At 38.7% G+C, this 25411-nt stretch overlaps 1 protein-coding gene across 1 annotated transcript in view; it reads left to right on the top strand.

Annotated features, from left to right (window-relative positions):
• Window positions 1-14059, top strand: part of LOC126418511 (peroxisome biogenesis factor 2) — a 94426-nt gene extending 80367 nt beyond the window's left edge. Inside the window, exons 5-6 of the mRNA XM_050085310.1 lie at window positions 2826-3041; window positions 13900-14059. Coding sequence (XP_049941267.1) covers window positions 2826-3041; window positions 13900-13983 — 300 coding nt within the window. The 3' untranslated portion in view covers window positions 13984-14059. The remainder of the gene's footprint in view (window positions 1-2825; window positions 3042-13899) is intronic.
• The last annotated feature ends 11352 nt before the right edge of the window (window positions 14060-25411 follow it).

Here is a 25411-nt window from a genome sequence, read left to right as displayed (position 1 = left end):
GCAACAGTGCAAGTTGGTACAACAGCAGATAAGCTAGGAAAGAAAGAAATCCACAGATTTGCATCACCCAGGTGAAAAACCTGGAAATGTTGGTGTAAACATATCTTGTAGGAGTCCCAAACCTTAGCCAATTCATCATATGCCAGGAGGGGCAATGGTTGCACTGATGGGAGAGTAACCTGCCGCGAACATGTGGATACCACTTGATTGACAGTGGTGGTGAGAGCCCGCTGTTGTTCCATGCTGGGCAATGAAACGTTGGAGTATTCCTTCAAGATGCTTGTCAGGTGACGTAGCACTGACACTAACACATGGAGAAAATGTGACCTGGAGAAAGTGTGACCCTCACTCGTCACCAAGTTTGTTGTAGCAGCAACAAACACAATTTATGGAACATAGTTCTTTATAGAGCCAACATAAGATACAGTGAAGTACAGGTTGCACACAGCACTAAACACATTAACTGGACACCAGTAATACAGGTTACAGACTAGGCTGAACATTCACTTGCAGTTGTGTAAATAATACTGTTTCTTTGGTGGCTCACCAGTGTGTGCCAGGGGCCAACCCGCCTCTATAAGCGGGCCTGTGAACTATATGGATGTGTGATCTCTGAGATCAAAAGCATCATGAGTGAAGGTACATCAGAAACCAGCCACTTCTGCTGGTGTTGGAAGTTATCGATACTGAATATTTTAGGCGGTACAATTGGAAGCTATCGATAGTGAATATTTTAGGCTGTACAAGGTCTGATATGTTCTGTACTTGTAGGTAACAAGTTTTTAACCTGCTTTCATTTGCTAATGAGTAAGTGCCTGACACACCAGTATTGGTAGTGTCACCTTGAAAAACAGTACGTAGTTGTGTCCAAGTTGGAGTTTACATCTTTTACGTGTTGTGACTAGTTGTAGAAGATGGACCATTACACATTACAGGAACTTGCAGATATGATTTAGTGTATGATGCTGCAAGATAACCTGCAGGACCAAACTATCTGTAAAAAAATTGTCAGAACAAGTATCTTCCTAATTGAGAGAAACTTATTGCTGTGGTAGAAATTAGGTTGTTCAACCACAGAGAGATGATAATGATGACAATGCTCGGTAAAGAGTTGTTCATTTGGTAGAATTTGAGATGTTATTGGATCATGTGGGAACATATTCATAACAATACACTTGTCACCTTGCCCTTAAAATACTGATTTTGAAGAATATAATGTAGAAACCAGATGGCAGTTATAAGAGTCGAGGGACATGAAAGGGAAGCAGTGGTTGGGAAGGGAGTAAGACAGGGTTGTAGCCTCTCCCCGATGTTGTTCAATCTGTATATTGAGCAAGCAGTAAAGGAAACAAAAGAAAAACTAGGAGTAGGTATTAAAATTCATGGAGAAGAAATAAAAACTTTGAGGTTCGCCGATGACATTGTAATTCTGTCAGAGACAGCAAAGGACTTGGAAGAGCAGTTGAATGGAATGGACAGAGTCTTGAAAGGAGGATATAAGATGAACATCAACAAAAGCAAAACAAGGATAATGGAGTGTAATCTAATTAAGTCGGGTGATGCTGAGGGAATTAGATTAGGAAATGAGGCACTTAAAGTAGTAAAGGAGTTTTGCTATTTGGGGAGCAAAATAACTGATGATGGTCGAAGTAGAGAGGATATAAAATGTAGGCTGGCAATGGCAAGGAAAGCGTTTCTGAAGAAGAGAAATTTGTTAACATCCAGTATTGATTTAAGTGTCAGGAAGTCATTTCTGAAAGTATTCGTATGGAGTGTAGCCATGTATGGAAGTGAAACATGGACGATAAATAGTTTGGACAAGAAGAGAATAGAAGCTTTCGAAATGTGGTGCTACAGAAGAATGCTGAAGATTAGATGGGTAGATCACATAACTAATGAGGAAGTATTGAATAGGATTGGGGAGAAGAGAAGTTTGTGGCACAACTTGACCAGAAGAAGGGATCGGTTGACAGGACATGTTCTGAGGCATCAAGGGATCACCAATGTAGTATTGGAGGGCAGCGTGGAGGGTAAAAATCGTAGAGGGAGACCAAGAGATGAATACACTAAGCAGATTCAGAAGGATGTAGGTTGCAGTAGGTACTGGGAGATGAAAAAGCTTGCACAGGATAGAGTAGCATGGAGAGCTGCATCAAACCAGTCTCAGGACTGAAGACCACAACAGCAACAACAAATGTGGAGAATGCAGGTGGAGCATCGATTACACACTAATCATAAAAGTGGGCAAGCAATGGGGCTAAATGATTTTGAACCCAGATTTCAGTTCTGTCAAAGGATTATCCTGCACACTACTCTAAGTGCTGAACCTATTACAGATTGTATCATTCATGGATGAGGCGTCTTTCAGTCATGATGATTTTTTCAAAGCCGGGAGTGATGGAGAATATATTTCATGCTTGTCTCAGGTCGCAAACCATGATTCTCTGTCAGTTGGTGAACAGGAATTGTACAGTTATATGTATTGAATTTGGCAATCATCATTTTGAACCCTTGTTATGATCAATGTGTTGCTATAAGATGTGAGTTGTTTGTATGTATAAAAAATTAAATACTCATTTCTACCCTTGGGTTCATACTACAAAGCGCTCAGTGTAGGGATTTCTACTGCCTATATAATTTTGACTGTAGAGGCTTGAGACTTCTTTTTTTTTTAAACTGAAATCCATTAATATTTTGATGAGAGCCCTCACAAATTTCAGTAGTTGAATAGAACTATATGGAACATAATTTACCTATTACAAAGATTTTGTGTTTCATTGGTGTTAATTTCATATACTAAGTATTATATGTGTGTCTTTTGACAGGAGATTTTAAACCTTGCACTGCCACTTATTAACACTATTACAATACGCCAATGGTTTAACTGGCTAAGAAGAAGTCGGGGTACAAGTGGAAGATATCAACAGCCAATTGTCAACCCTGTTTTTACAACAACAACACGGTGTGCTGTTTGTAATGAGCCTCCTATTCAGCCACAATGTATTGGGTGCACTCACGTTTTCTGCTACTACTGTGTGCAGGTGACTATAACTGCATTTTCTGCTTCTGTTCTTTATTAATTTAAATGCTTCCTTGCAGAAAAGTATGTAGACTAGGATTTTCCATGCATTACTAGTAAGTGTAGAATAAGTATGTGTTGTAAGTGTACTAAGTGTTTGGCCCTGGTTTTGGCAGTGTTTCTGACACAGAAAGACAACAACATCCATTGACATAAAAAACTTAATTTTAAATGTTTTTGAGAAGAAAAGAAAATTAATAGTAGAGAAGGTTAAGACAGCCCTTGAAATAATGGGAAACCAATACTCTTCTGCCACAAATGTATTGTTCGTTCACTTTATCTTTAGCTCTGAACTCCTTAAACCAGAATCCAGTTTTAATATCTAGTTTTATTATCCAGTTTTATTATCTCTTGCAAGTAAACAGTGCAGCAGTTAAGTATTGCTATAATTGTTGAGTATTGTCTCTCATTCTGTTTACACAAAATATTGAAGTCATTATCTCTGCAGGCTGGTTTAATATTGGTATTTTCTCTAAAAGCAGTGTGAAACAAAGTCATATTACTAACTGACATTTAGATTATGAGTTTACTGCGGTCCTAACTATTTAATACCTTAACATACCTCCAATCACATTTTGTGTATAGTTTGTATCAAAAGAAAAATTCACTTGAGAAAACTATAAATTTACAAAGGACAACATGACTGGCCAGTAAAACATTGCTTCTGCTAACCTTCACCCCCAACAGCTGCTGTCCATGTTTAAAATCCTCAACCTTTATTTCACTGTATCTGGTAGCATATTCAGTGTAATTCTTCTTGAAGCCAGACATATACTTGACCAGAATATTTTACACAACCTGAAGAAGCTATCCAGCCCATTAGTCAACTATTGTATCTTTAACACTGAGGACCAGCAACTTAGAAAAATTTCTGGCCCACAAGTCCAGCCATCTATGGCATTATGTAAAATTTTAATGGGACATTTGTTTTTGATGCATCTTAAGAAGGTAATATATGCTAAAAAGACCAAGTTTCCAGGTTAGTTTTTCATATTTATTTTAGTTCTTTCCTAAGCAATAGAGATAGTGAAATTTATAATCATGCTTGTCGAAAATATTCAGCTGTGCAATTTAAGCTGTTGCTGCTAGGACCCTGCCTAACCAAACCCTTGGAAAAAAACAGCAAAAAGTTTTGACAGTCAGTATTATATGTGAAAGGTTAGCTTTTCTTGTGGTTATACAGTGTTTATATTAATTTAAACTATTAACTTTCTCTAATTGTGGTTTGTATACCTAACATGATGTTGCTATTGGCTCACTGCAACACATTTCCAATGCTCTGAATATCTGCTGTCATTGGTTGGTGAGATCATGTAACATGAGCTACGATTGGCTGGCAGAAGCGTGTCTCACCAGCTTGATGTCAGTGCCGCAGAATCTAGCGTGGTATAATTGCTGGAATTCCAGTTTATACTTTTGTATTATGAAATTTTGCAGTGTAGATTTTGCTGCACTTCAAAGATCTCTCCAAAAGGCATTGTTTTTTGTTGATTACATATCGTAAAGTACTGGAAAGTTCTATACTGGTATATAAATCCTTCACCATTCAGGGGACTGATAAGTTTTACAGCTCTGGGGGAAAATGTGTGTGTGTGTGTGTGTGTGTGTGTGTGTGGGCGCTCGCGCACACTGTTGCTGCAGGCATGTGGCACCTCAGCCCAGCAGTTATCATCTTCTTGCATTAACAGCAGCTGATGTTGACATATTTGAAGCTGATGTCGTTGGACAGAGAAGTAGTGGTGACCTGATGGTGCTGTGGCTGACAACTTGAGGGACCATCCTCTGCGTACATACTGGAGGAGCTGCTGGAGAATTTGGTCAAAGGTGGATGCTGCTGCAACATCTCTAGAATTGATTGGAATGTCTTCCAAGGATATGGGTAGCCATCTGGAAACAGACTGCTTGAGTCCTGTTGAAATCTGAGTCTGGGCTCATAGGAAATTCAGACAGGTTGTCTGCAGGAATATTTTGTGGATAGTAGAGTACAGTTTACTGATAGTGTGATAAATACAAGGCCCACTGATGCAGGCAGTGGACTGTGTGTTCTGGATTACCACATATTGAATTTAACTTTCAGTATAGGTTGTCCACACACAGACATAAATTATCACTTTCTGCTTGAACCTTGAAAGTTGGCAGTCACAAAGTGCAGCTTTTGAAATCAGATTCTAAATGGGCTTCTACTATATGCATCTTGGTGGGAAAATATTCTGAAAGTATGACAGAAGTATTTGACGAGGACATCACCAATGGGGAAACCAACATTTGTACTAAGTAATATAGTTGCGGATTGGTTGACAACATAAATGCCCACGGACAGTCCACAAACTTAGTATCACTTGCCTGAAAATCCAGTGCTAATTGTTTGTGGTTCATTTACCAACCTTCCTGTGCATGGTTGAAAAGTTGGAAAAGCTGTGCAACACTTGTGAATGTGTGAGCATTGAAAATGTCAAAACTTTTACCAGTTGATCCCATTGTTGTCAACAGTTTCGTGATTTTCTCTGCCATGGCAACAGTTATTTGTTACACTTGCATGTGTACGTCATAACATGAAGCAAAAAGTTTACACTAAAATAAAATAATTCTACTTAGCTACAAGAAAATTAAAAGAACATGGGTAACTAACTCACTGTCCTCCCAGATTAAAGTGAATATGGGCAAGTTGCCAGATAGTAACACAGGTGTTTCCTGATAGATGGTGGTGGAATGCACTGCAGTAGTTATTTAATTAGCTTAGTTGAATAAATATGGCTGGTCATAGTTGTCAAAGTGTAATTTCGCTGTAGCATTCTCACACAGGCATAGATGACTTGGACAACAGTAAGAGCAGTTTGAATTGTTATCCAGCAGAGTCCATAAATACAACATTGTCATCTAGGGAAGCATTGGTTAAGATCAGAACACAGCATTGGCTGAGACACAGAGATAGAGAACGAGACTGTGCCCACTTAGGGTTAAATAGGCTGGCTATTTGGTCTCACGTGGTCAGTTTGTAAGAGATGCTCTTTTTTTGTTGCTGATAGTGCCCTCACTCGACGTATACATGATGGCACTCATTGATATTCCACATCTTCCATTGATATGTGTGACAGGGTGGCAAGACCCAATTTCTCATTGTTTCCTCATCTTCTTTCCAGTTTTTAATTGCACCCTTTATTGAATTCTCATTTGTTTTCTTGTATCCAGGTTTTGTTTGTCACCACTGTCTTTATTTCATCTGTAGACTGAAGCTGGTACAATGCTCTTTGACCTTCTACTCTTTCTAAAGCATCCTCCTCCTCCTTTTATTCCCCTCATCTTTGCAACAGGTGGATGGCTCTCATAATGTTTTCGCTTTTAATGTGTCTTTCACCAATACTTCGTCCCATGCAAATTCTCTCTCTTTTTTATTTTATATTTTTTTCTATCATGTAAAACTGTTTTTTCTTTGTTTCCACTCATCTATCCAATATGTGGGTCACTTGTAATGTTTTGTCTTTTAAATATTTCTATCACCAGTACTTCATCCCATGAAAATAAGTACTGGCTAGCCATTCTCTCTCTCTTTTTATTTTACTTTTTTTTGTTCTTTAATCTAAAACTTGTTTTTGAACTAAACACCATCTTCGAGGAGCACAGTTCTGATTTTCTGCTTGCGTGTGCTTCAGTGTCATGTCTACTATTGACCAAAACCAAGTAGCTGCAATTTTTGTCAGAATGACATTGTAGGTGAAAATAATTGTTAATATGAGTTTATGGTGATTGCCTTCTTTCTGTTATTGGTTATTGGAGATATGTGTCTGTGAAAAACTTTTGTATTTGCGCCGAAATTTGACATGTCCATAAAATTCGGTGAAACATATATTCACAGTTCACATACTACCCCAATGAGTGGAGAGATGGATCTAATTAGTGAGTAAAGGTGTCGATTTCAAAAGGACAATGTCTCACTACAGACACACAGGTAACAGAAAAATCTGATAAAGCCATGTAGTTCTGCAGACTGCAAGGTATTAATACATCTAAAGTTAAAAACAATACACTTTCTTTTGGACTACAATACATAGAACAGAAGAAAGTGAGCATATCTTTTAAATTTAGATATGTTCTACCAAGCCATGACTGAAAATTTCTTCCATTTTATTAATGCATTTATGAAATGTTTCTGACCAGTGGAGGAAAATTAGGTTTTGTGTCAAATGCAATTTTAGTTTTCAAACCATGAACTGAAATGGGAGATTACTGTAGAAAGGTGAATGCTGCAAATTTTTCAAGGTAGTTGTTCTACCTTTTATTATCTGAGTGAAGTACATGCATAAAACACTGTCACACTTCGACTGAACAAATATATTTTTTACCAGGTGGCTGGAATATAAACTGATATCAAACTTGAAAAAAAGAATCTGTTGTGCTTGACAATGCTCTGCAAGAAAAACCACCAACATTGCATAACAGCAAAACTGAGATGGCTTGTTGGCTAAATTCTCGTAACATTAAATTTTACCACAAAAGCACAAAGATTTTGGTGCTTGTCTTAACAAAAAGCGTCAGACTTACAAAGATTTTAACTGTAGATGAATTTGTGCACATTAATGGTAATTTCCCTTATCACCCTGAACTAAATGTCATAGAAATGGTATGGGCACTGGTAAAGAGCTGGGTGGCTGCAATGAATTTTACCTAAAGTGTTTAAAAACACATACAGATCAGGGAAAATTGACAGACAAAGTGGAAGATATGGTTATTGATATACATGCCGGTGATACTGAGGAGTGCTGATGGTGGTGGTGGTGGTGGTGGTGGTGATGATGATGATAATGATGATGATGAATTTCTGACCTGTTCTAAGGACAACGAATACATGGAAGGTCAGTAGACAAAAAATTAACATTCTGCATGCTCTTTATTTTACATTTTGAGCATTGCATCTTTTACCCCATTAACAGTAAAGGATGTGCTTTGTGATATTTCATTTACGTTGTGGGTGTCTGGTGTAGTATGCTTCCAACTGATTCTTTTTTTAAGCACTATTCAAGTGAGTGCAATAAGGTGACCACTAGTGAAAAATTTTCTATATGCATGTTCAGTGGAAACAACATACTTCCTGAATGCGCACTAACATTACTAAGAAATCAGTCCTTATCCTGAATCCCAAAAGTGTCACAGCACCAACCAAATTTCAGCTGGCTTCCCTACTTCTCAGCCTGTACTGTCTCTCAGCATTTCCCCTACAGCATGTTGACACCTGCCCACAATCCCCACAACTACCTCTCTCCCTGCATTTTACCAGCTGACTGCACATCTACTCTACCACCCAAGTTATTCTGCACGCATTCTAACACGGGATTTTCACCCCATTAACTTCTTTGCAGGAATGTATGAACAAAATTGCATTATAGGGTTGGGATAAACTGAACTGTGATACTGTTAAGCAGGGTGTATACGACCCTGAACAACCGGGAGATCTGGGAAAACCTGGGAATTTTTTCATCCGGGAGAAAACCGGGATAAACCCAGGAATTTTGGGAATTTTTAATTGTTTTAGTTTTAATTTAAATTTTTGTGATTTTGACGGGTAAGAACCAATACTCTAACGAAGGATATTACTGTATCCCGCTTCTGCAGAATAATACTGCTGCAACAAAACATGAACGAAAGGAAAAAACGAAAATAAAACTTAAGTCGCAAAAGAAATACGCTGTATACAACAATAAGACACAGTGCTCATACAAGCGTTTGCCAACTGCAAAGTGTGTCAAAGGCTTTGGGACGACTATGCAATGCTTCCTAGCAACAAATTGTCTCCGATGAGCGTGACGTCACAACTGTTTACGTTAGATTCGTTTGAGCAGTTACGGGCGGGCTCTTGTGCATGTGCAGTTGTGTCACGTATGAGAAGTACCTTCTCCCACTTCTGTCTACAGACGTGTGGTTGGGCACCACTATCTAATATTGCCCGGTTCAGAAATATCAGAGATCCAGGGCTGATCCACAGAGCAGTCTGAGTTGTAGTGGGGAGTCTCCATGTGACCCGTTTTTACGTTTAGTGATTTTGCTGTTTCCTCTTCATTTATTGCTCTCACATTAAATGAAAACAAAACGGATATCTATGGGCGTGAGCTATCAAATGAATTAAAATGTGTTCGCATAATTACGGAAGGCTAAAATATGTTATTAGTTTCAGGTTTTATCTCCACCTTTCTGACAGTCAAGCATTAATCGCCTTTCAGAACAATGAAGTTATTTTTGTCGGTTTTCTAAAGAAATTTCTCTTTTATTAATCTTTTCCAGTGAGGCAGTCATTTTATTTGAAACGAAGTGTTTAATTCCATACTATGGGCTAGTTTCAACTGTTCGCTGCATTTCAAAAGTGCATGTTTTCATTTTCCAGCATGTATGGCATTATGCCATAATAAAGAACCAAACATGAGATAATACAGTACCGGTACTCAAGAAAATTTACATCCGAATCTGGACGTACGAATGTGCACTTTAAGCCGAATTATGTATTGTAGTATGGTTCACGAAATTCCGATGTTCTTGGAGTATCCTCTGATGTCTTGTTTCTTTTATGACATAGTGTAAGATCTTTTAATGTTTTACACCTACGAACATTTGGGCTCTCTGATCATCGTAGCTGCGCAAGCGCGGTGACGCCTGTTTCTGGCGCTCTCTGACAACTACTGAAACGAACCTATTTCTAACAGGTCACGGGAAAATATTGCGAATGGTTGTTTGAAAAGCATTACTTTCAAAGTAAATTTCTTTTTATGTGCGAGAATGTGCGATGAATTTCTTAAATCACAGAACGTTTGACTCTCATTTAAAAATCAAGTCTTTGAGGACGTACACTTAGAAAAATGTTGAGCTCATAAGATCAGATATTTATGTCTTTATTAAAAATTTTACTGACACATTTGTGTGATGTACCTTAAAGTGTAACACACGCAAAAAAGAAATCAACATTATATGTGAAAGCTTAGCTTCTCTTGCAGCTTATTAATCTTCGAGACCAATATTGCATGTGAAAGCTTTGCTTTTCTTGTAGTAACGCTGTGTATGTTGTTTTTTTTTTACTGAGTTTGGTTTTCTAAAGGTCTGGGAAGTTCTACGCTGGTGTATAAAACCATAACTATTCAAAGGAGTTTTACAGTTCCGAGGAAAAGTATACTGTCACGTAACATGGAAAAAGTGTATTTTCACCCGGAAGAAAGTGTAATTTTAACCGGGAAATCCGGGAATTTTTTTTTCTTGTCTGCGTATACACCCTAGTTAAGTCACTGTTCTTGTATTTGGAAGGCATTACTCCCCATCCTGATTTAGGTTTCCTGTGGTTTCCTTAAATTACTTTAGGCAAAGATTGTGGTGATTCTTACTCTAACACCATGGGTGATATGTCTCCCATCCTTGTCAAACTAGACATGTAAGTATGTAAATGTCTGCATGTGCAACATCCTTGTAAAAGTGGTCCTGTATGAAGAAAACCACTACTGCTACTGCTACTACTGCTTCTGCTGCTGGTGGTGGTGGTGCTGCTACTGCTTTTATTATTATTATTATTATTATTATTATTATTACTACTACTACTATTACCACCACCACCACCACCACCACCACCACCACTACTACTACCACTACCATTACTACCATTTAGTACTTACTGTTTGGCACTAAAAACCCAGTACCATCTCTTTTCTGTTGCTGTGGACCAAGGCACAGAATCTAATTTTGACATCTAATGTCAAATTTTTCTGTTCATTTGTATTATTATTGTTAGTATTTAATAAATTGTCAGTGCTATTCTAAAATTACTAGTAAATTCCAATTCTTTAAAGAATTGAACTCCTGTGTACAAAACATCTTCATACCTCTGATTATTTTACAAATGAGTTCATGTGTTAAATATTTGTCTTTAACCATGTAAATGAGAAAAAGTTTACAGAAGATTTCAAATTATGCTTAAGGTCTGTTGGAAGTCGCTAAGTGCTCTCATAACGAAACACTGGATGGATATGAAATAGGTAATTTGTGCTTTATTTTAAGCACAAGCTAGTTTTTCATGCATCTCAATGTATATGATATCATATCTCCTAAACTCAAATCAAACAATGGAAAATTCAAGATGAAATGTAACAATATTTGAGAAGGAAAGTTGCTACTTACCACATAGCAGAGGTGCTGAGTCGTGATTGGCACAGCAAAAAGATTCACACAATTGTAACTTTCGGCCATTAAGGCCTTTGTCAACAATAGAAACACATACACACACGCACACACACACTCACGCAAATGCAACTTGCACACACATCTGCAGTCTCGAGCAACTGAAACCACACTGCGAGCAGCAGCACCAGTGCATGATGCTAGTGGCAACTGGGTGGGAGTAAGGAGGAGGCTGGAGTGGAGAGGGGGAGGATAGTATGGTGGGGGTAGCAGACAGTGAAGTGCTGCAGTTTAGACGAAGGACAGGAGAGAAAGAGGGGGGAGGGGGGGGGGGGGGAGTTGCGGAAAGGAGGGAAACAAAAAGAAATTAAAAGACTGGGTGTGGCGGTGAAATTAATGGCTGTGTAGTGCTGGAATGGGAACAGGGAGGGGGCTGGATGGGTGAGGACAGTGACTAATGAAGTTGGAGGCCAGGAGGGTTACGGAAACACAGGATGTATGGTAGGGAAAGTTCCCACCTGTGCAATTCAGAAAAGTTGGTGTTGGTGGGGAGGACCCATATGGCACAGGCTGTGAAACAGTCATTGAAATGAGGGCTATCATGTTTGGCCGCGTGTTCAGCAACAGGGTACTCCACTTGTTTCTTGGGCACAGTTTGTCGGTGGCCATTCCTGTAGACAGACAGCTTGTTGGTTGTCATGCCTACATAGAATGAAGCACAGTGGTTGCAGCTTAGCTTGTTAATCACATGACTGGTTTTACAGGTAGCCCTGTCTTTGATGTGTCATATAATGAGATGATTTTGCAGTTACATTAAGTGATATATTTAGATTTTGCATGAATAGTGAATTGCGAAGAGAGGTAGTAGTAAATAAGTAATAAACTGAGGATGTGTTAGATGACAATCAGTTTGGCTTTAGGAAAAGCAAAGGCACCAGAGAGACAATTCTGATGCTACGGTTGATAATGGAACCAAAAGTAAAGAAAATCAAGACAAGTTCATAGGATTTGTCGACTTGGAAAAAATGTTCGACAGTGTTATATGGTACAAGATGTTTGAAATTCTGAGAAAAATAGGGGTAAGGTATAGGGAGAGACGTGTAATATACAATATGTACAAGACCCAAAAGAGAATAATAAGAGTAGACGACCAAGAACCAAGTGCTTGGATTAAAAAAAGGTGTAAGACAGGGATGTACTATTCAGTCTATACATTGAAGAAGAAATGATGGAAATGAAAGAAAGGTTTAGGAGTGGGATTAAAAGTCAAGGTGAAAGAATAGCAATGATACGATTAATTGATGACATTGCTATCTTCAATGAAAGTGAAGAAGAATTATATGGTCTACAGAATGGGATGAACATTGTAATGAGTACAGAATATGGATTGATAATAAACTGAAGAAAGATGAAAGTAATGAGAAGTAGCAGAAATGAGAACGGCAAGAAACTTAACATCAGGATTGATGGGCGTGAAGAAGTTAAGGAATTCTGCTACATAGACAGCAGAATAACAATGATGGATGAAGCAAGGAGGACATCAAAAGCAGACTAGCATTGGCTTAAAGTGCTTTCCTGGCGAAGAGAAGTCTAGTAGTATCAAACATAGCCCTAATTTGAGCTAGAAATTTTTGAGAATGTACGTTGGAAGCACAGCATTGTATGGTAGAAAGCATGGACTGTGGGAAAACCGGACAGAAGAGAATCCAAGCATGGACTGTGGGAAAACCGGACAGAAGAGAATCCAAACATTTGAGATGTGGTTCTACAGACGAAGGTTGAAAATTAGGGGTTTGATAAGTTAAGGAATGAGGAGGTTCTGTGCGGAATCAGAGAGGAAAGGAATATGTGGCAGACACTGACAAGGAGAAGGGATGGGATGACCGTTAAGACATCATGGCATGTCTTCCATGGTTCCAGGGAGTACTGTAGAGGGCAAAAACTGTAGAGGAAGACTGTTTGGAATACATCCAGCAAATAATTGAGGACATAGGTTGCAAATGCTACTCTGAGATGAAGAGTTTGACGCAGGAGAGGAATTCATGGTGGGCTGCATCACAATCAGTCAGAAGACTTGATGTCTTGCCTGACGATGAACAGCAAAAATGTAGAAAGCAATAGACATTTTACCTTCGATCATTTTGTCTGGGATATCAGTAAGAGAAATTATCTGAAAACAATGTGTAAACTTTACTGGAAGTTGCTAAGTGTTGTTAGTCTCAAATATTGGATGAATGAAGTCCATGTACTTGCATGCCATCAGTTATGCTGCCTCAAGACAAACAAAATTTTTAATTGTAGTACTCGTCTTATTTTGTTAAACTTTTAACATAAGATTATACCTCTTAATGAGTAGATTTTGACAGCATTTTAAATTTTTTAATTTGGTCAGAAATGCCAGGAAATATTGAAAATTGAATTTTTGTTTTCCATGCACTGCAACTGATCCCGTGTTCTAGGATAGCATTTTAGTAATATGGCTGTGTAACATTCAAGAGTATCAACTTGTCATTGCTCTTTGCTGAAATGTTTTGTGAAGGGCTCTTGTAAAATGTGAGTGACATCAGTTACATCATAGTTTAAAGATCACATAGTTTGGAAAGTTTCTTGTTAAAATTAATTTGGTATGGGATTTGAATTTTTTATGTGAACTGATTTATTTTTTCTCTTCACAGGCTAATGTGCTTGCAGACCCACAGTTTGAGTGTCCACTCTGCGGTTTTTGTAGTGATGGTACTGTCAGAAATGTTCCACTGTAATTGTGATACACAGCATAAAATGTACAAAAATGGAAATATTTTCCAATAAAGCTTTTTCAAGTATTGTAGACAGTAATTTCCTCTTTCTATGAAGAAAAGATTGATATTGGGTTTAACGCAATGTTGTTATGGTGTAAGCAGCATTATCAATTTTTAACACCGATAAGGTTTAGGATTACTTGTTTCTAAGTGGTCTTTGTAAGTTTCTACAGCTCATATTGTTGTAAGAAAAAAATTTCATTCAAAATCTAAATATGAACTGTCCATCTGATGTAAACCCACAATGGATCCATGTAAAGATCAGTGTATCTGTAAAATCTGACATAGGTAAGGAGACGTGTTCCATAATGTTACCAGTAAACTGATTTCTGCTGATTGCAATATAAAGAAGCAGTTGGATAACTTACTTCAGTTGTTGAAAAACTAATTTCAGAGCTATGAAAATGAGAGGGAAATGGTTATCAATAAGGGAAATCACACTGGTGAAAGCTGAAGTTATAATAGTTTTTTTAGGGATCCAAAAATTAAGATAGAAAAATGTATCCTAGCTCCTAATGCAACAGGAGTCACAAACCAGTGAAACACAAAGGAGGCAGACACTGTCTGTGACTGCAAAAAAGATGGCTCTTGTGTAAGCTTGTTGTTGTGCATAGACTTAGAAGGGTGGGTGGTTTGGCTAAAAGGTGGGCAGCTAGTGGTCCAGTTCTATTGACCACCAACAGGCAAGTGTAATAAGAGTAAATTATGCTACACATTTACACTGTATGTTCCTTTGAAGCTATCGCCGCCATGTTAGCTGCACTGAAACATTATCAGACTACTGTTTTGATTGCTGCTTGTTCTTAGTTTCTGTCGAGTGCACACAACAGTTGTTTTAAATACAAGGGGCAGTCAAATAATGTAAAAAAAGTAAGTAAACTGTATATTACTTCAAAAGTAATATGTTTATGCCACTGTGAAATAAGATGGTCAATGCCTTCATGGAAAAATATTGGCTGTTGTCCATGGAACCATGATTGTACCCAAGTGTGTACCTCATTATCCAAAGCAAATCCAAATGTTTTTCCTCAGGGCTCCAAAAGATATGGAAATCACATGGGGAGAGACTGGGATTGTATGGTGGATGTGTAAGAGCTTCCCAGCGGAACTTCTGCATCCAAAATGACCTTGGCAACATGTGCTGCAGAAGTTTTGCTCGGAAGCTGTTACACTTGATCTCTCCCCATGCAATGTCCCTATGTTTTCTAGCCCTGAAGAAAGACATTAGGGGTCGTTAATTTGCTTTGGATGAAGAGGTGCACACCCGGGTACAATCATGGTTCCGTGGACAACTGCAAATATTTTTCCATGACGGCATTGACCATCATGTCTCATAGTGGGATAAATGTATCAACAGTTACGGCAATTGCCTTTGAAATAGTAAACAGTTTACTTACTTACCTTATGTCTGTCTCGTTTTCATTTGACTGCGCCTTAGAGTAAATGTTACAGTGCTTCTGTGAATGACACGATCTCAGAAAGGCATTTTCAGATATTTTTCTAGTCTTAAATGCATATTTGAGCCAGTAAAACACCAAATTTTGCCTGGTTAATGTAACTTCATTTTTGTTTTGCATTTTGAATAACCAAAAAGAGAAGTATAAAATGTGAGAAAGTTGCTTTCATAATCCAGTATTTTCCTTAATACAGACTGAAGAAACTGATGAGCAGGCTATTTTCTCTTTTCAAAAATGCTGAGAGCATAATTTGCTATATTTGGTTGGTTTCCATTATTTCCTTCTCACAGTGATTGCCCAGAGAGCTTTTCAGGTTGGACTGGTAGGAAATCTGAAGTCAAATGGTAGAAATAAAACCACTACAGTAATAATAAACAGCACAATCAAAATTCATGTATGTAAAAGAAAATGTCGCTTGAATGAGTTCACTTACAAGTGATGTAATTCTTTTACATTTTAGACTATTATCAGAATGATAAGTAATCCCAAAAATGACACAAGCTGGTATTTTTGATCAAAGCACTTCCATCAGCAGCTAATGTTTGGGGCAACTAACATGCTAAATGGGTGCTACTGGCAGCAGACGCAAAATTGGTTACCATGTAGTACTTCTTTTATTTAGTTGGCTGTCACCTCATAAAGCATGTAGACCATACAAGATATGATGATGCCTGGTACCCACCTCAGTGCGAGCCATAGATACGGGCCACACAGTAATGTACTGTGGGTGACTGTATTGCTGTTGCTGTGAAGTCGGGCTCAGGAAGTCCCATTATATTATGTGGTACCAACTTAAATATCTCCATTGGAGACTTGCTGTTGATGAGCTTAGTAAAAAGCCAAAAAGCAAAAGAGGCCATTTTTATCATGCAGAGGTGATACAGCTTTTCTCTTTCCATTTTTGAATGTACATACAAACCATTTACCTCCTCATTTCAGGCAGTATAAAATGGGCAGGCACCAGTAATTCTGGAAGCAAAAAGATTGAAAATTAACTCATTGCTGGAGGCAATTTGTGGGATTCTTTCAATGAAAAACAAATTTCTTAATAGCTGTAGTTGTTGTCTGCCTTGTTTGTGAATGTGATATGCACTGCATATGAGAATTTTGACAGTTTGGGGGTGTTCTCATGGTTGTTGAAGCAATGGCCAAAGTTTGTTTTGTAATGGTGTACCATATGCTGCGTCCACATGTGATGCACATATGTACCACTTGCTTAACATTTACAACTATGTCTGGCCTGTAACCATAATGTCAGACCAATGCTGTCATCTGGTTCACCCCACACTGGTCCACTTATAGCAAGGCCAAGAGCTTTAGCAGAGAACTGGAAGATGACTACCCGGCATTCCTCATTGTCTGTTGCTCAGAGCAAGACACTTGTAACACAGTTTAACTGTTGGCAAGTGGTGAGATAAGTGTTGAATGATAGGGTGGTGCCTAAAAGCAAACTCTCTGATCACCATTATTGGACATAGTTGAATTCTCTGAGAACTAGTGTTGAATGAATCATGTCCGTGGCTTTCATCACGAACTCCTCCAAAATTTGAGAAGTCCTGTGTCAGTGTGGCAGATAGTGATTTGTCTGGAAATCGAGAAATCTCAGAGAGTTCTGAAAAACTTGATGTATTAGAGATTCTATGAAAAGCTGGCCAGTGTGTTGGCAGAAAGAAATGTAATTTTGGTTCAAATCTGAGAATCTGGTTTGGAAATGATTATGGAATTGCACAAGGAACGGTGAGAGCGTACTTTGAATTGTTGTAATATTTGTTGCTCAGTTACTTGTGAAGCCCTTGCTGACCTAGGGAATCCTCATTAATGCCACTGGGTTCTCAGGCAGATCAGTTCCCTACTGCACAGTTATGATTGTGAAAGAGTGTAATGTGCTTGTGACTCAGTCACGTAGGTGGATTTTAATTTTTTTTTTTTTTAAAGTAAGTTTGGATCCACATTTAAACACAGGTCTTGTAAACCAACAATAAATATTCAGGTTTTGGTTCTGTTTTACTAATTTCAGTGCAAAGTAGTATGTTGCTGATTTGCTTGCAGTGTCATCAAGTTAACAATCTCTGAAGTGTCAATGCAATTCAGTTTGAAAGTTTGAAACAGGATGCATCATTTGCTGTCAAAGTCTATTGATATTACGCACCAATGACAACATTTTGAATTGTGTTCCTGTGAGGAACTTGACGGTATCACATAGTGGCATGTCAGGGCACAGAATGCTGACAGATGATGATAATTAAGGAATTTCCAGGGGGAGGAACTTCTAATGTAAAGAATTGTTAAAAGTGTAAATTCTTGCCAAGCTTTGAATAGTCATTAATGAGTAACTCCATTTGTGGCAATAAAAACTTGTCAAGAAAAACATGCTCTCACTTACAACAAAAATTAGTTATGGGACATTTGGAAATTTCAGGGACATCTTTTAATGAAACAAAGCAGTAGTAGGTTTTCATATTGGAACTACTTTGATAAACAGCCACACACACACACACACACACACACACACACACACACACACACACACACACTACTGCAAATGTCAGAATTTCGATGAAGCTTTTTGCAAATGATGCTTTTATGTACAGAAAAGTCATATTGCTAGAATACTGTAGTGTCATGAAGGGAGACATACAGAAAATCGACACTGGTGAAGAGATTATCACTTGACTCTCACCATAAAGAAATGCACATTAATAGGCAGAAAGATCGATTATTATAATATCATGATTTCAGAAGAAGCACACACACACACACACACACACACACACACACACACACACACCAAACACAACTAATACACATGACTTCAGTATCAGGCACTGTTGTCTCAATTTATTTAAGATGATTATTGTATGTCCTTTAGAAATAAAAGTTACTTATCAACATATAGTTATTTGGTTAATTGATTAAGTGATTGACTATTTTTTAAAATTTATTTTTTGTTTATTTAGCAATTTTCACAAGGTAGTTGTGTGGGCAGTTTTGATTTAAACTGTCCATATAAACATCTCCTGCTAATAGTATTTTTAGATGTACACTAGCTTGACATTGATGCGTTTAACTCTGTTTCCACGTAAGTCTGAAACAAATGAAGTTCTCGTAGCTCTGGTGTCTGAAGCAAATGAGTCAAAGTGCTGAAGATCTGTAGTGCACAGCTTGCATTTACAGTTTGGAGCTGTCTGTCTGTTGTGATCCACATTGTTACACATACACAGTGTGCTGAATTTACCTTTTTTTACAGGTTTCATAATATAAATGGTTTTGTTGCTTACAATGTTTACTCTGCTTTGGAGTACCAGGTTAGAGAGTCTGATGTTTGAATTTGGCCCTGGAGATACATATTGTACAATGAGTGTACATGGAATATAGGAGAAGTGAAAGAATGAAATATTACATGAACATTTTTTTCTTTGAATTTTAGTTGTTATATAGATGCTATTTCAGTTACTTATAACTGCTTTTAACATTACCCTCTGGAGTTTACTGGCATAAATTTATGTGAATTCTTCAAACAGGGAATAAATAAAACTACAGTTTTATTTTCATGACATAACTAAATAAAAGTACATTTACATCTTCATAAATTAAATTTTCATGTCTTCAACAATATAATGAAAAGGATAGTTGCTACTCACCATATAGCGGAGATGCTGAGTCACAGAAAGGCATGACAAAAAGACTGTCACACAATTAGTTTTAGGCCAACAAGGCCTTTATCAAAATTAGACAACATACACACATGCACACGCTCATGCAAATGCAACTCATAGACACATGGCCACAGTCTCTGGCAGCTGTAACTAGGCAAGCTGTGTGGACAGCCACACCACCAGGAGGACACGCATGAATGGCTCTTGTCAAAATAGAAATATTGTCCTTGTGTGGTTTGGGTTGTTTACCACCGAGTTACACACCGCTTTCATTGTGTCTGGTTGTGCCAATGTCACCAACAGACAGTGTGCTTGTTGCAGCAGAGAGTGTTGTCGGCAGGTCCCGTGCCCTCAGTGTCACACGGATATCCATCCACTCCCAACTATTTGGGCCACCAAGGACCGTGCAAACTCAGTTACACCATGCATCTCAAGTTGGCAGTACCAGCAGTTCCATCTGGCTGTATCAGCAGTTCAGTTCCTGTACTGTCAGTTGGCAGGACCAGCAGTTACATCTGAGTGTTCCACACTGGCAGATCTGACCCAGTTCTTTCTGATCTGTACCAGCAGTATGTCAGTTGTCACACCAGCAGTACTGGCCCAGTAATGCCCCAGGTCTTCACTCTGTCACCTACCACATCTCTGCAGTTCATTATGTAGGCACAGCACAGACAATGTCACAGGAGAGACATTTCTGTTCTGTGTAGCTGTATGGCTATTCGTGCAAGGATATTATAATTGTTTCATTTTGTTAATAAATGTATTGTTTTAAAAGTGTCTTTGATCACTCTACAGATCAAGGATCCATCACATTTTGTAAAAAGTTGATCTATATGGGATGTTTTTAGTTTTGTTTTGCATAATTGTACATTATTAATTTCATTTTTATTTTAACATGAAGCTTCTTGTATACTTTTATTTGTGACTTCCTTGTGTAACTTTGTAAGGTTTGCATAGCCTTGTTGAAAATTTTTCACTTGTCTTATTTAAGAATGTCTCAGTTTGTCCAAAAGCATCCTCTGTTGTCATCAGTGAGTGTATATACTGACCTGTAAGTGTAAATATCTTGGGAGAACTGAAGAGATTACTGCAGGATGTTCATTGAGTAACCCAGTACATTAATCTCACTGCTCTACATCTAAATCTACTGTGTACTCAGAAAACCACTGTGAAATGCATGGTAGAGGGTTCTAGTGTTATACTACAAATCAGGGTCTCTTTCTGTTCCAGCTGCATGAGTAAAGGAATAATAGCTTCTCAAATAGCTATCTGAGTACTGTAATCAGTCTAATCTCGTCTTCACATTCTGAAATAAATTTGGCTCACAGGTGCGTACAACTTTCTTCTGTAATAGTGCAAAAGGTTGGTGACCTGCACATCACTCTCGGGCTTGATGACGCTTTAAATGGCAAGGTATCGATATTTGTGGAGGGGGGTGGGGGGAACAAAAAAAAAAAAAGGTCACAGCTCAGAAGTTCACGTGCATTAACATTGTCACACTGCCACAAAATTTCACCACAATTCAGCCCAATGCCACTGTGGACATGTCTCATGATGAGAAGGTTGCCACAACCCTTCTTACTCACAGTCCACCCCTTCTTTTGACGCCCCTGTGATGGAGGACAGAACTGTGACGCCCAGTGTTGAAATCACCCTGTTTTCTTATGAGTGGACGAGAAAAAGATTTAAGACAAACCGCCGCTTAGAATCTTCACGGAAATGCCGCAGGGGTTGGCATAAAGGTGAAACCACCCATTTCCATCTGTTGTCAGTTCCCACACAACTCGCGGTCAAAGAAGACAGTTCAAAATGTGATGAGCAACAGGAACAACTCAATCTTTGATACTGCGGACACGGGCGCTTCAACACTTCTCTATGGATGTTGTGGAGCTGCATCCCCATCGAATGTGATTACACCCGTTTCGAGCTTAGCGAGACCGCAGTTTGTGTTCTTGAGTATAGGTTGGAATCACTAGGGATGTTCAAAACTTTTGGACAAAATCTGTACGTAATCCAAAGCAGATAAAGGTGCTTATGGTTTTTTAGCACTCCTATTTTGTGTCCTCTTGTGGTTTGATCACAGAGGGGTTGTGATACTGACACATGCAAAGCCTCTGTGTCGCGAGTCCACCATTATTGAGATTTTTAAAAATGCACCTGTACATACAGAACCCACGACTTCTCCTAAGCACTTGCAGATCGGCAACCCCTTTGACACTGTCCGATTCTGAATGGCCTACTATTAGGCGTAAGCGCAACACTGTAGCGGCAAAAGAGCAACAGCGTGCAGGTGCCCTGTAATCTCATCGTGGTGTCTGCATGGGTGCATTTTTAAAATTCTCAATAAATGTGAGCTGGTGCCACCGAGAGTTTTGCTGACTGGGCGGGGGGTCTTTGAGGAACCTTGGGGAAGGGGTCTTGGAGGAACCCTTTGCCATTTCATTCATGTATGTATCAATGCCGTATCCCCCCTCCCCCTCACCCCATTTCATGCCACGTGAGGACTCAAAGCAGGAGCGCTGATCTCGATCACATGTTGTCAGAATGGTTTTGAACAGTCCGTGGTAGTTCCAACCTGCACAAGAGAGCAAAAATTGCGGTTGCGTTGAGCTCCAAACGGTTGCAATCACATTCTAAAGGGATGCAGCCCCACAGTGTCCTTAAAGAAGAGTTGAAATGCAAGGCACTGTCAGAGGTTGTGAAGAACGTCTTCCCGTTGCTTATCGCACGGCGAACTGTCGTTTTCGACTGCGAAACGCGTGGGAATCAACGCCTGAGGGAAAGGCGCGGTTTCAGTGACGCCATTTATGCCACCCCCTGCAGCCTTTTCGCGCCGATTCTGAGCGGCTGCGTGTTTGGAATGTTTTCCCAGACCATTCATAAGAAAACCGCGTGATTTCAACGCTGGGCATTGCAGTTCTGACCGCCATCGTAGAAGTGTCAAAAGGAGGAGTGACATGTGGGCAGGAGGGGGTGTGACGATCTTCCGATCGTGTGACAGTTCATGGTGGAATTGGGCACAATTGTGGTGAAATTTTGTGCCAATTGAAATTGGAATGGACAGTGTCTTGAAATGAGGATATAAGATCAACACCAACAAAAGCAAAACGAGGATAACGGAATGTAGTCGAATTAAATTTGGTGATCCTGAGGGTATTATATTAGGACATGAGACGCTTAAAGTAGTAAATGAGTTTTGCTATTTGGAGATCAAAATAACTGTTGTTGGTCGAAGTAGACTGGCAATGGCAAGGAAAGCGTTTCTGAAGAACAGAAATTTGTTAACATCGAGTATAGATTTAAGTGTCAGGAAGTCTTTTCTGAAAGTATTTGTATGGAGTGTAGCCATGTATGGAAGTGAACTGTGAACGATAAATAGTTTAGACAAGAAGAGAATAGAAGCTTTCGAAATGTGGTGCTACAGAAGAATGCTGAAGATTAGATTGGTAGATCATATAACTAATGAGGCGGTATTGAATAGAACTGGGGAGAAGAGAAATTTATCGCACAATTTGAATAGAATAAGGGATCAGTTGGTAGGACACATTCTGAGGCATCAAGGGGTCACCAATTTAGTATTGGAGGGCAGCGCAGGGAGTAAAAATCGTAGAGGGAGACCAAGAGATGAATACACTAAACAGATTCAGGAGGATGTTGGTTGCAGTAGGTACTGGGAGATGAAGAAGCTTGCACAGGACAGAGTAGCATGGAGAGCTGCATCAAACCAGTCTCTGGACTGAAGACCACAACAACAACAAGCCATCTTACATGAACTTCTGCATTGTGGCCCTTCCTTTCGCAAGTTTTGATACTTTGTCGTTTGAAGTGTCTCGAGCCTTTGGGTGATGTCACAGGGCGCCACGGTTTTGCACAATTACACAGGAAACTTAATGGATGGGAGTTACGGGGTTTCGAAAAAGTGATCCTTTAATTCTGTTACGCAGTGTAGAGTAATCCCCATAGTAACTTGGCCCCAAAAGGAAAAGACATAAGAAAATTAAAGCAAAGAACCGAAAGAAAGTTCATAGCTTAAAAGATGTAAATGAAGAGTTATATTTTAGCCAGCTGTCAGTTACTTGAACATAAGAAACAAAGTTCAGAGTTGTAATTATTTACTAATCGTCCAACTTGACGGTATTATCTGAGTAGAACGTTTATGTACAAAGAAAAAAAAATCAAGTATATTATCCTACTATGTGCTTAATATTTACCTTCAACAGTAAATATTTTGGAAAAGCACGTGTAGGAGGTATACAAACATTTACTTTGTATTGAAACAAAACAGTGATAAAACAGGGTGGACCAAACTTTTATCGCTGTTTCTGTGTCGATTTATCCCTCTGATTGCGGGAGACACTTTGCTGTTACGTATTGTTAAATACTGTAAGTAAAGCGAATTCCTTAAAATTGTTGGTTTATTCCGAATTGATTAACGGTGTTTGATAGGTGACTGTTGGATTCTATGTTTGTTTCGGGAGAGTAATCGTTACGTAATTTGAATTGTGCTATGTTCAACCGTGGTTGAACTGCGCATTAAGACGCGCTGTTCTAAAATCAATATTAAGGTTAATTCTGAATTATTTATAACAATAATATATTAAATTAAGACTCATCTTCGCGAAATCAGCGTAAAGGTAATGCGCGAATAACACTGCTGAGTACAATGCTAGTTGCTGCTACGCAGCTGATATATAGGGTGATTCACGAAGATATGCAAATATTTATTCTACAAGTAAAATTAAAGAAAAAAGTTATTATAAACATAGGAGTGCAAATGTTTAGTTACCGAGTTACGGCAAATAAAAGATTTTGCCTGAAATTTAGCAACTTCCCTAATATGAAGCCATTACGAGGTTAAAGTAAAGCCTAATAAAAGGCGTCCCAGACGTGTAACTGCAGTAGTTTTCCAGAACATCCATAGAAGCAAAGAAGTAATTTTACAAAATTTTTAATTTATTAACTACTTGGCCCAATTTGTTTTTTAAATTCCAGACAATTGCACAAAGTTTTCAACAGAAGTTAAAGAGAATTTAATTTTGGGGAAATGATGGTGATAACGTTAACTGAAACTGTATGAATGTGTCAGAAATCTGTTTTTATTAATACCTTAGCACAGGTGAATTCATGTTGGACCGGAAAAAACAAAGCTCAGTCTTAAGGAAGTTGTACAGTGTACATAACAATTTGTCTCCACCGAGTTCAATGCATTTAGCTGCACGTTTCTACATTCTTAATGGAAAGTAAACAAATTTACTTGTATAATAAACTTTGCTTCTCTGGACTTCTGGGAAACTACGATGCCCATCTGGGACATGTTTCATTAGAGTCACCAGACCAATAACAACACAATAAATGGAAATCGTGCTTTGCTTTAACATCGTACAGTTTTGCGATGGCTTCATATTAGCGAAGTTCCTAAATTTCAGGCAAAATCTTTTTTTAGCCTTAACTCTATAACCAGACATTTGGGGACCTAAGTTTCTATAAACTTCTTTCTTTAGTTTCACTTGTAGAATAACACATTAAAATATTTGCATGTTTTCGAGAATCAACCTGTCGATATACAGGCTGAAGCGATGTTCGCGCACTCGGGCTTCGCAGCGCGACTCCTCGCGTGCCAGCGATAAAAAAATGTCACAAAATTTCGTCCGACGAGTACATCCGACAGAAAAAGGACGTTAAAGAGTGGCAATCTGGCAACGCTGTAACAACATGTATGCTAATTACTTCTGTCAGTAGGTTTTGTTGTTCTGAACAGTTGGTACAGTAGATAGAGGTTGTGGTTAGCATGCAGGAGCTCGGTGGTTCGATCCTGGGTTGAGGCATATGTTTTTTATTTGGTAAATGTACTCCAGGTGGTACGGTATCTGCCACTTAATCGTCAACAGAGACTGCAGCGGGTCCCGTAGAAAACATTTCCACTTACATAATACAATCGTAGACATGGAATGCTAGTCAGCTACGAAAGAAGCCCTTTCCAGGTCGTGGGCGTGGATTTATTCGCACCACTTATTCTACTAGGTGCGAAATCTGTTTTCTTTGTACCCTCCTCGAATGGTCTCATAGATTAGTACTAACTGTTATTCTTGCCTCGTTCAGGTCCATTACATTTCATTAGGACCTTACGTTACAAGTAGCACTAGCAACGTACTTTGCGAATAAGGTCTAAACTCTGTTACTATTTGTGAATCTTCTGGTTTTGGCGGCGCAAAGACTGTTCCATTAAGTTTCGGGTGTGCAGCCGCAAGAAATCTCCTTCTTCTTCTAATATTTCGA

This window comes from Schistocerca serialis, chromosome 9 (assembly GCF_023864345.2).
Source record: "Schistocerca serialis cubense isolate TAMUIC-IGC-003099 chromosome 9, iqSchSeri2.2, whole genome shotgun sequence".
NCBI classification, from domain to species: Eukaryota; Metazoa; Arthropoda; class Insecta; order Orthoptera; family Acrididae; genus Schistocerca; species Schistocerca serialis.
Note: the sequence above shows the minus strand (reverse complement) of the source record. Positions and strands in the feature narration are given on the sequence as shown.